Raw genomic sequence first — 11,050 nt, forward strand, 5'->3', positions numbered from 1 at the left:
GATGGAGTAGATTAGTATTGGGAAATGACTTGGTTCAACACAGTCATGTTCAGCACAGTCATAGGCAGCACAGCCATAGCACAGCCATAGCACAGTCATACCACAGTCATGGACAATAAATATTCAAGTCGCACTTCAGCAATCGCATCGATGGAGAGCTGAACCCGCCAGCGGCCCTCATAATCTACTGCGCACTAACATGCCCGACAAAGTAAATAACAGGTCGAAGATTCAAATATATATCAAGCAAACTACTCGTAAAGAACAATAAATATGTGCTCTAGCCAAATCCTAGTTTCAATCCAGGCTAGAAGATCAAACTTCTTAATCCTCTTAGTTAACTAACTATGCTGTTTTTCGATCCCCATAAGTGTTTTACGCCGTCCCTAACAACCCCGGCCACAGCGACGCTGTCTAAGCTCAACACTACCTAGGTATATTCCACTTGCTGCTCGCGTACCTATCAGGCCCCTCCCGCATGATTCGGCAGACCGTGTGCGGATGTTTATCCGCATTCTCAACGACGATGCACCGAAACTCTTCGGGCATGGCGGGATGGAGGCTTAATATTCAGAAGGCCAAAGATGAATTCCACTGAGGACGTGACGGCAGTCTATTCGCGGCTCTGGTAGAGAGCTAAGATCAACTATGATGACTTAGTAAGGGGTAGATAGGTAGGTAGTGTGGGGAAAGCCATCTTGAGGATTTGAAAACCATTCGTACCTCTTTGGACCGGCGACATCTGTATTTGGGACGCCGCCATGAAGTTCATAGCCTAGAGGGAGAAAAACAAATGAAAGAAACATCATGTAGAAACGGTGATCACAGAAGTAGGATATGAGGGAATCGAGACTCAATTTCTATCCGAGCAATCGAATACTCTTCTCGGATGATCCTAACGAGTGACCAGTCCCCCCCTTCTCCGCTGTCCACTATCAATGCGTACCTAGCATATAAAAAACAAAAACAAAAAGCCAACAACGCCCACGAGGCCGGCAAGACGATAGCGCAGCAGCATTGTCGCCTACCCGACACCTCAGTCCCGACACGCCGTCCCAGCGATGGCGTAGAAGCACTTTCGCTGTCGAAGTATTGAGACCTCTTTTGTGAATTCCCGGAAACCAAAAGCCCTTCGGACATTGCGACAGCGTATCAAAAACACAGATGGGGTATCATCAAAGCCAAAAACAGGAACAGAAAACCAAGAAAATCAAAAAAAGAAAAAAAAAAAAAAAAGAAAAGAAAAGCAACCTGCCGTCCACCTCTTTTTATTCCAAGCTTGGTCAAACCCCAGATCAGCCAGGCCCAAAGGGCGATAGCGTAAGCAGCATTGTCGCTCCTCCCAGACTGGCTCCGAAGCAGGGATTTCCCAAAGCCCCATTTCCCAAGATGCTAGCGATGGCGCAGCGGCACTGTCGCTGTTGAGGATGTCCAGCCTCGGTTCTTTGTTAATATTCGTCGAGGAAGCTCATGACATGCCAATCCTCGGAAGAGAGGACCTTTGTCGACCCCGGACCCAAATACCCCCGGTTACTTTCTGTTCGTTTTGTGATGCATTCGGCAGTCATTGGTGAAATTGTGGCTGAATGAATGTCGAGAAATGAAGTTATGAGGTAGTGTGCCTCTGGAAAGCCCCCGGACGGGGTTGGCGGTGGTGGTTGTCCTTAGTGCACCGCGAGCTCGCTCGTCTTTCGCTTGATCTCCCTCGCGCTTCTTAAGCATGTGGGGAGGCCTTGGAAACCTTGTTCCACCACATCCGGCTGAACCCACGCTGCTGGGTTTCTCTCCGAGCTGCGCCATCGAGATACTCGTCCGAATCGACGGCCGAGCTGGTGCTGCTGGTAATCTTCTTGCTGGGCTCGTTCCCAAAGATCTGCAGCAAAGCCGTCATGACGAAGCTGCTAGCAATGCTCATGCACAGGATTCCAATCATGGTGAAGTTGCTCTTGCGGTACTGGTGCGGGCCCTTGGCGGCGTCCTCGGGCCAGCCAGTATACAGGGCGTACGTTGTGGTGATGCTGCCGAGGTTTCCCAAGCCCGAGACGAGGGCTGACGCGGCTGCGACGCCGACCTCGCGATGACGGCGCTGGAAGATCTCGTTGGTCCAAGTCATGCAGATAGGGACGGTCGGCCCGAGCCCGAAACCAACCATCAGAAGGCCGCCGTATCTGGCCCAAGGATTTTCGAGAGCAAACGTGACGGTCAGGAGGCCGGCGATTTGAATGCACACGGCAGCAGAGAAGAAGATGGCGCGATGCCGATGAAACCTGTCGGAAATGGGGGTGACCAGAAGGATCGCGCAAAAATCCATCTATCATAGTCAGTATTCAACTTTGCAATTTTGATATGCGGAGAACTTACCATCCAAATAGGGGCAAACAGCAGGCTGACCTGAACACCGGTAAAGGCCGGATTAATGGCCGCGATGATGACGCTCCCGTACAGTTGTGTACCAATCCCCACGCCGACGACCCCAAAGTACATCAGCACAAGGGGCCATAGTCGCCAGTCGATGAGCACATGCCACAGGTCCTTCATGTTCCACGCCCTAGCATGATAAACCCTCCTCAAATCGTGATAATGCACGACGGCATCTTCGCCCTTCAGCGCCTCGGGGCTCTGCGGGAGAAATTTTGAGTACCAACTCCTCGCCCTCTGCTCGCCCGGCGCCAGCGGCCGGTCAGGCAGCCACCAGAGCAGCGAAATGCCCAGTACCACACCGCACAAGCCGTAAACCAGGAACATCCACCTGAACCCCACCAGGCCACCCAGACCGTCCATCTGCTGGAACCCCGCCGACACCAAGCCGACGACGGCGGCCGAAACCTGCGATGCGGTGAAATACATGCCAATGCGCTTCCCAGTCCGCGACGGCGGGTAGAATAGCGTCAGATAGTATGCCATGCCAGGCCACATGCCCGCGGTAACCACACCCAGCAAGAAGCGCAACAGCTTCAAGCTCCAGGCGTCGTTCACAGCTGTGAAGCACGTGCCCGTGACGCCGACGGCGAACACGATGCGGGCCATCCAGACGCGCGGGGAGAGCCTGCTCATGATGAGGTTGGAGGGCAGGTCGAACAGGACGTACGACACATAGAACAGCGCCAGGGCAGTGGAGGTGTCGCGCGGCGAGAGCGAGAGGACCGAGGCCAGGTCGTGGCCGGCGGTCGTGTTCATGGTCTGGGCGATGCCGATATTAGAGCGGATGGCAGAGCTGAGGAAGTAGAGGACCCAGAAGGCGGGGATGATGCGGAGGTCGAGTTTCCTGGTCGGAGGTCAGCAACATTGGCAACCAACCACCTTTGCCTACTCATGGATGGGAGGGACAGACCGGTAGACTTTCTCGACCCGCTCGATGCTGTACTCCTGTATGGGCGCCCGACTGCTGCTACCGCCGCCCTGGTTCCCGACTTGGTTACCATTCTGTGGGGGAGTGCTGTCCGAGGTGAGAACCCGGGCGACCTTGTCCCCGGCCAGGGCCTGGGCCTGCCCCGGGTCGTGAGCCATACTTTGACTGAAAAGCAATGGAGGTGCGTGCTGATAGTCTGTTCTGGCTACGATCTTGTCTCGAAGCTGCGGGGTCGTGTATTGGCGCGGATTGCAATGGCGGAGATGTAATAAGTAAAGTCAAGATGGAAGGTGACTCCCTGACAAGCTTATTTTTCAGCTCGCGATTGCAAAGTTTATAAGCTCCAGGAAGAATTGTGGGCCGACGTCGGAGTCGCGTGGGGACGGCGCTGGCGCCGCGGACCCCGGTGTTGTTGAGCCGTCGTTGAGCGGTTGAGAAAACGAGGCTAACCAAATAAATGTCAAGCCAACCTCAAAAGAATATGAGGCTACAAGCCGAGTAACCATAAGATTAAAATTGAAGGGTTGGTGACACAACAATTGCGGGGGTCATCAACCCATATTCCCCTCAACAAATACCTAGGTAATGCTTGATTACTACGCTACTACCTACCTTAGTTATGGACATTGACAATTCTTTTCTTAACTGGCTCGGGCCTAGCCGCTTAAACCCCCACGCTTTAAAAATCCTATTAGTAGAGATACCCAGAAACTAACGCAGCGCATTGCCGAGCGTTGAGCGTGGTCCATTAACGGATGTGCGCTCCTCAACCGCGAATCCCATTGATGACTGGTACATGCTGGCCGCCTGACAGCATCCTTGAGCTCTTCCAACTTGGAAAGATGATAAATGCCTATCTTTATTCAAACTGTTCTAGCTTTGGGAGCTGGTGTCAGTTACTGGTGATTGTCGAATCTTATTATGAGACGGTATAATAGTCGATATTAGGTACCCAGGTACCTATTTTGTATCTAAATCTCGGAATTTTATTCCTGATCTGCTGCTTCGAAATTGAGATGGAATGCTGAAAGGACAAAAGAAGAAAAGAAAAGCCTCCTTTTTAGGGTTTCCGTCTCGTCTTACTCTGTACTTCTACCATTGTACTGCAATGATTGTCTAGCTATTCGTTCGGTGTTCTTTGTCCAAATGGCTTCTTATTGTAAGTTGTCGAGGTGTATCCACTGTTAGATATATTCATCATTTTGAGAGCTTCTGTTTTGTTTTTGTGTCCTGGGTGGATTGTTGACAACTTGTCAATTTGCTTGTGTTCCTCGGAGCAGTGTGCAGTGATGCAGTTTGCGTGAGAACCAGATATTCAGCGTCGCCAGGTTTCTCCAACTTTGGAGGTCGGTATAGCTGTGGGTTGAACCAGGCATGTCATGTTGGGAGTTCTCGGGCCTTTCTATCTACCACCAACAACGAGAGGCATTGTGAATCAAAGTGAAAGTGTGTTTGGGTGCGTGAACGGCTAGCTTCATGTACCACGGGTCACTTGCCACCAGTAACAGGGGCCATTGTGCATTGGAGTGGAGGGTAGTTGGGAGTGTGGACGGCTGGGAGGGAAATGAACCCAATTTTGTTGCTGGCTAACATGTATGGTGTTGTTTGTCCACCGGGGGTTGCGGCTTACCTACCTCCTCCTCCAAGATAACCACCCATGGCTGATCCTTGAGAAACAACCGTGTGACATACAGTATCCAGGCTAGCCTCCGACTATCTCCCCCTTACTAAAAGTCACAAGGCCACGCCGGTCACCCCCTATGACCATGGTCGATGCGGGCGCAGGGATGCTTATGGCCACTTCGGTGCCCCGTAACGACAAATCAACAAACGGGGCAGCGACGGGTCAACAACGGGTTGACAACAAATCAACCACAACACGCAACCACACCAACCAGTCGCTCGAGAACAACACAGCTTGTTTGGTCGTCTATATACAAATCACTGTATCTGGAAATATATCACAATTTGTTTGATCCTCTATATACCAATCATCAATTCTCGAGGATCTCTCCAGTCACTGCCCCTCTCTTTACGCGCATCACCCTGATCGCCACTCCCGAGCCACACATCGCCCTGTCGAACATCCAACCCCCAACGACAACAGCAGCCATGTGTCTATTCGCCGTCCTGCGTTTCTCCTGCGGTCACACCACCCTCAATTTCGTTCGGTGCACGACTCCTCGAGTCTGCACACGTGGAGAGGAGGCCCGTTACTCCACCGAGTCCCGTTGCCTCGAGTGCTGGGAGGGACAGTGGTACGTTTACAGTTTTAACTTCTTACACTCCCCTCCTCGACGCCTCTACCACCGCACTACTATCACTACTACCCCGTCGGCCGTGCACCCTCATCCCCCCGTATCCCCCCCCGCCCCCCCGGCGCCAAAAACAAACAAACAAAAAAAAACCCGCCAAAAAAAACCCCAACTCACTAACACCCTCACCCGCAGGACGGCCCACAGCGCCGCGCTCTCCACCACGCAGACCGTCTCCGAGGCTGCCCTCACGGAACGCACCGGCGCCAAGTGGGTGATCAAGACGGCGGCGGCACACGCGCGGGCGGAGTGTGCTCGGCGGCTCGGGCGGCCGCCCCCTGCAGAGCAGGAGCAGAAGCAGAAGCAGGTGTGGCGGCCAGGCCGGGGCAAGGAGGCTCAGAAGGAGGCTCAGAAGGAGCGTGCGGGGATGATGATGATGATCGCGGAGGGTGGTGGTGGTGGTGGTGGTGGTATCGGGCCGTGGGTCTGCTGGCGGGCCAGCGGGGGTCGCGTCTTTGCCGGCTGCGCCAAGGTGGACGAGGAGAAGGAGGAGAGGGAGGATGAGGAGGAGGAGATGACGGTGGTCGGGTCGGGGGAGGGCATGTCCCCCATCATCAACTCCCCTGAGGCAGGTAGCTCGGAGGACGGGGGCTGGGATTCGGACACGACGGTGTGTGGGGACGAAGAGCGGCCGGGCTTTGAGGAGTATCCGGTGCCGGGCGTGGAGGAGGCGGATTTGGACGAACCGCTCGGGGTACCCTTCGAAGAGATGATGGACGAAATCGTCCATGGTGCCCCGGGGGAAGTCGTGGAAGAAGTCCCGGGGCAAAACCCGGAGGAGGAGCGCCTCGGGGAGGGCGTTGGAGATGGCCCGTTGGAAAACCAAAGCCACTTCGAGGACTGCCTCGAAGAGGTTTTCCGCGCGCGCCTCTTCAATTGGGTTGCCAGAGAGAGGCTCTACGGACGGCTTTAAACTTTAGAGAGCCTGCCGGATATGCCGAGGACCAGGACGGCAGCGGGTGGATGGTAGACAAATAGGTAGCACAATCTTTTCTACATAGCGGTCTTGAGCTCGTGGCCAAGATGGGAGCATTAGCAAGCATACTATTGAACAAAAGGCTCGTGGCCAGCCATATCATGACGTCTGGCATCCAAGTTCATGGTTGAATGCACCTTATCTATAGGTTTTGCAGCTGCCCGAACATGACTAGCACAAATGCTTGTAGCCGTCGCAGGTCAAAACCATGACAAAAGGGGAAGGATCGGGACCTCTGAAGGCACGTGCTCGTTGAATTACATGATGGAATAAACCACTGACCCTAATGCAAATACCACGATACTGGCACCCATTCCACGACTTTCTCGAGCTTCCCCGGAGACCGAGTTACCGCTGGGATTTATGTTGGCGTGGGCGGAGGCGCGAGCTCAGCTGCTGCAGGCAGGGTCGGCCAGGTCATGGTGGTTCGAACTATCAGCCTTGAGTCATTTGGCATACTTGAGATCCTCGGCATCCTCCTGGAAGTCCCAATGTATTAGCCCAGCTGATCGTCGACCAGCCATAGTATTCGAGGAAATCACGAGTCGAGCTTGAGAATCACTTGGCCCCGTAGATGGTTAGCTAAATTATCTGGAAAGTCTTTAGCGTTCTCTATTACAAACACCTCGCCCAGATCATACAGTGGCACCACCAGACCATGCGCCGCAATCGTCTTGATGTTGATGAGAGCAGTGGCTCACTAGTTTGATATTCGGGCACACTCCGCTAGCTTTGCCGCAAGCAGGTCGCCAGCAATATAAGAATATTTCCTCCAGGTTTGGCAAGTCTCTAGACTCGTGTCATGGGGAAACGACGTTCTTCCCATTGCCTCGAATCACCCGCCTCGGCCTAGTCGTAATCCTTGTCGGCACCAAGCTCCCCGGCGAGGTTCATGTGATCGGCCTAATAGGGCCCTACAACCCTGCAAAGGCTTGCAAGACCGGGAAGTTGGACGGCCTAGGTAACGGCCGGCGTGGCCGTTCCAGTGATCAGTATGCCGGCGCACTAACTGAGCAAGAGCGGCCACTCTTCCCGCCCTCAGTTGTCCGGGCCGGGTCCACGACAGCGGTTAGCCGAGCAGAGTGCGTGGGAGGCAACCGTACCACCGATCGGTGCCGTCGCGGCATCTCCTCAACTCATGGTTTCTAGCATGGGAGCCAAGTCGGGGAATTTTGCAACCAGGTATGGGCGGGCGTTGCGAGTGTAAAGCCTGGATTGGCTTTGTCTTCTTCATTCAACGCAAGCTCCTCACAGTGGATTGCCACGGCGCACCTTTTGACGGCCAAGAGGAGCAAGGAGGGCCGGGGTCCAAAAAACATCGGGCCGCCTGACGACTTCAATAAACCATTCATGCTGGTTCTGGGGTTTGATAAAGTGCCGCAACGCTTTGAGTCAGGGGCGTTCGATGCGGAAGGGTCAGTGGTGGTGATATATTCCGACGATAAGCGGTAAAGCCCGTAAACACCCAAACATGATGAATGTAAAAGCCGATGCAAAAATGGTCGGCGGGTGGGGGATATTTCGGACTTTGGGAACCGGGGATGGAGGCATTGGATCGGCATGTCGGAAGATAGATAGGCGTGGACTTGGTTTGGGAGAAGAAACAACTTTCGTCGCGCAATTGTAACTACCCAAGAACCCGACCGTACCCTGATGTGCAGCATCGATTCCCCCAAACGAAGGTATAGACAATTGACGTATGACTGAGAGATCAATCAATCCGGCGCTCCTCGTCAGACCCAAGCAGCGAGTCGCCCTCCGTCTGCTTCCCGTCTGCGCCGCGGTAGAGCACATAATGCTGGGTCATAAATACGAGATCGTAAATCATGGAGACGTTTCCCAAGGCGAACTTGACTGGGTTGCCTGTAATTCCGGACCAGTCACGCTGGATATAGCTGTCTATGGACTGCTGGGATATGCTCAAGATGCCGCCGGAGAAATCAAGAAGGATCTGCAGAATACTCCAGCCCTTGGTCGACTTGTTGCGGTAGTTGACAATGACTTGGGGTGTGTATTTGATGAGCGTCACGATCAGCTTGACGTACGAGATGGCGTAGATGGCATCAAGCCAGACCCACGACGACACGGCTTCGTGAGTACTATCCCGCTCGGGAGACCCGAGCACGATGAAGATGGCGGCTGTAGTGCCGACTACACAGCCAAAAAAGATACCAAGGATGAGCCGGCTGGGTCTGTTGCCCATACTGGGAGTGAACCCCCATGCGCCGGGGCATAAGTACTGGCTGGTGGTTATGAGCGACATGAAGAGGCCGTGCGCAGCAAAAGTGATGTCGTTGAAATGCACGGTGGGGGTCAGCCCCTTGTAGCGGGCGGCATATTGGGCACGGATTAAGGGCGAATAATAGAAGGCCATGTTGGAGACCATGTAGGCAGCGAAACCTGTTGCATTAGTTAACAACTGACTGTAAAGTCACTCAAAAATATGGACTGGTGGCATACCTAGGCAGTTGATCAAGGGGAAGTCAACCGTGGTCCCGGATGTGGACTTGCGTCTGAAGTTGAGGATTGATTGTGGATAGAAGCTCACCGACCACGCCACGAAGTATATCACGCCGAAAAGGGCGGACAGAAACTCGAGAAATCCCATGGTGGCTGAGAAACGCAGTGAGCGACTAGGAAAAAGACTACGCTGAATGAATGGCAAGGCGCTGGTGCGACGGCGCCGATGTTCGCGATGCGGTTGCGGCAGTAATATAATCTGCACAGGGACGTCGTCGTTGATCTTGCGTGCTTGGGTGGGACTGGGGTTAGGACATGGGGTATGGGCTAACCTGCATCTGGCTAGCGTCAGGGACTTCACCAGGTGAGCATGCTGGAAGATGCGGGCATGGGTTATAGGTGATGGGATGGAATGAAATGGGACCCGCAATCACCGAGTGCCGACTCGTAACGCCAACACGACTCACCAAACGAAAGTCTCAGAAGTGCCCAAGACGCAATGGCCAATCTTGTCCCACGCTCTTTCTGCCGTCGCACGGATTTTGCATACGAATAAAGTCATGAATATCATGGTTACGAACTACCTATTTTTTTTATGACAGTTACCCGAGATTGGAGAAGACAATGACGCAATTCATCTTCATTCTCCGTTCTTATCATTGTCTGTTGAAATCAGAAAGCAACGGCGGGCTTGCCTTCGACCTAACAACAGCATCCCAATCCTGGTCGAGGCTTACTGCAGATGCTGAGCCCATTGCATCCGGTCATGCGCAATCCTGGTCCCGAGTCTGACCGGTCCGATTCTTGACAGGTCACCGTTCTGGGCTCGCCAGGGAGACGAATCACACGCCCTGTCAATGCCGGTACATGGCAAACATGTATGTCTCGCCTGGTTCTTGTCTCGATCCATCCCGATTCCAGAAGGCGATAAGAGCGCCGTGGCTGGGCCGATGCACTTCCTGATTCGAGCTACGTCAATGTCGAAAAGATTCGGTTGGGACAAGCTGAATTCACCCTTCACCGCTTCAAGCGCTCTGGACGGTGGCTGAGAGATGGAACACCCACGGCCTCTTGAATAAATAGTAGACTATCCAACAGAGTAGAACAGGAGATTTGAGTCGACTGCCCTTTCACCCGTCCCAAAGGTAACCCTTATTCCATTGTCAATACCACCCGTTCAACAATCCAAAATGCCCCGAGACCGCCCAACCTTCCTGACACTCCCCGTCGAGCTCCGACTCGAGATATACACGTACCTCCTCGTCCTCCCGCCACCACCGCCCCGCGAAACCCTCCAAGCTACTTACCGCTGCTCCTACGCCGCCTCACCCTCAGGCTCCTCTCTCACAACAACAAACTCCAAACCGACCCTATATCCTCAAATCCTACGAGTCAACACCCAAACCTACTACGAAGCCCTCCCCGTCCTGTACGGCCAAAACACCTTTTCCGCCCACCCCGTCCGCCTCACCGCGCAGCCAACGCTCTACCACCCGTACTGCACCCCTTGCCGGCCAGTCGCGACCATCCTCGGGACAAATTTCGCCCCAACCGCCATCTCCGGGGAGAGGAAACCCGCCCTTTCCACCACCAACCCCAACACCCACCTGATCAAAAAATGGCATCTCCGCCTGCGCCTCGACCCCCCGCCCGCGACCAACCAACCATCCCAAAGCCATAACACCACCACCAACAACAACAACAACGAGAACGACGCAACCCGCACCGTACCCGCGGGCCTAGGCGCATCCTTCAGCCACGCCGACGTCCTCACTCTCGACCTCTGGCGCGGGCTGCCAGCGGCGCGCACGCCCAACGCCAACACCAACACCACCAACGGCAACAACAACACCAACGGCGACACCGACGGCGGCACTACCACCAACATCGTCGACATCGGCGTGCACACGCTCCTGGCCGTTCGAGCAGGTGTGCGGCGTGCGCCGGGTG

The 11,050-nt window shown here is 54.3% G+C and overlaps 7 protein-coding genes across 7 annotated transcripts in view; 3 read left to right on the top strand and 4 right to left on the bottom strand.

Annotated features, from left to right (window-relative positions):
• Positions 1-15, top strand: part of CHGG_02667 (uncharacterized protein) — a gene marked incomplete at both ends in the record, with an annotated part of 1,212 nt that extends 1,197 nt beyond the window's left edge. Inside the window, one exon of the mRNA XM_001229182.1 lies at positions 1-15. This exon is cut by the window's left edge and continues 847 nt beyond it. Within this exon, the coding sequence (XP_001229183.1) occupies positions 1-15 (15 nt within the window).
• Positions 16-1,714: 1,699 nt separating this feature from the next.
• Positions 1,715-3,507, bottom strand: CHGG_02668 (uncharacterized protein; the record flags this gene model as incomplete). The annotated part of the gene is made up of 3 exons (XM_001229183.1): positions 1,715-2,311; positions 2,362-3,265; positions 3,332-3,507. The coding sequence occupies 3 exons, from the start codon at positions 3,505-3,507 to the stop codon at positions 1,715-1,717; spliced, it is 1,677 nt and encodes a 558-aa protein (XP_001229184.1).
• Positions 3,508-3,663: 156 nt separating this feature from the next.
• CHGG_02669 (uncharacterized protein) lies at positions 3,664-4,147 on the bottom strand (the record flags this gene model as incomplete). Its single annotated transcript, XM_001229184.1, has 2 exons — positions 3,664-3,794; positions 4,066-4,147. The coding sequence occupies 2 exons, from the start codon at positions 4,145-4,147 to the stop codon at positions 3,664-3,666; spliced, it is 213 nt and encodes a 70-aa protein (XP_001229185.1).
• A 676-nt stretch (positions 4,148-4,823) lies between these two features.
• On the bottom strand, positions 4,824-5,008 carry CHGG_02670 (uncharacterized protein; the record flags this gene model as incomplete). Its single annotated transcript, XM_001229185.1, has 2 exons — positions 4,824-4,902; positions 4,980-5,008. The coding sequence occupies 2 exons, from the start codon at positions 5,006-5,008 to the stop codon at positions 4,824-4,826; spliced, it is 108 nt and encodes a 35-aa protein (XP_001229186.1).
• Positions 5,009-5,461: 453 nt separating this feature from the next.
• Positions 5,462-6,577, top strand: CHGG_02671 (uncharacterized protein; the record flags this gene model as incomplete). Its single annotated transcript, XM_001229186.1, has 2 exons — positions 5,462-5,607; positions 5,800-6,577. 2 exons carry the CDS (start codon positions 5,462-5,464, stop codon positions 6,575-6,577), a joined length of 924 nt encoding a protein of 307 aa, XP_001229187.1.
• Positions 6,578-8,351: 1,774 nt separating this feature from the next.
• CHGG_02672 (uncharacterized protein) lies at positions 8,352-9,248 on the bottom strand (the record flags this gene model as incomplete). Its single annotated transcript, XM_001229187.1, has 2 exons — positions 8,352-9,040; positions 9,101-9,248. 2 exons carry the CDS (start codon positions 9,246-9,248, stop codon positions 8,352-8,354), a joined length of 837 nt encoding a protein of 278 aa, XP_001229188.1.
• A 1,042-nt stretch (positions 9,249-10,290) lies between these two features.
• Positions 10,291-11,050, top strand: part of CHGG_02673 (uncharacterized protein) — a gene marked incomplete at both ends in the record, with an annotated part of 1,115 nt that continues 355 nt past the window's right edge. Inside the window, one exon of the mRNA XM_001229188.1 lies at positions 10,291-11,031. Within this exon, the coding sequence (XP_001229189.1) occupies positions 10,291-11,031 (741 nt within the window). The remainder of the gene's footprint in view (positions 11,032-11,050) is intronic.

Source organism: Chaetomium globosum, genomic scaffold (assembly GCF_000143365.1).
Source record: "Chaetomium globosum CBS 148.51 scaffold_2 genomic scaffold, whole genome shotgun sequence".
Taxonomy (NCBI): domain Eukaryota; kingdom Fungi; phylum Ascomycota; class Sordariomycetes; order Sordariales; family Chaetomiaceae; genus Chaetomium; species Chaetomium globosum.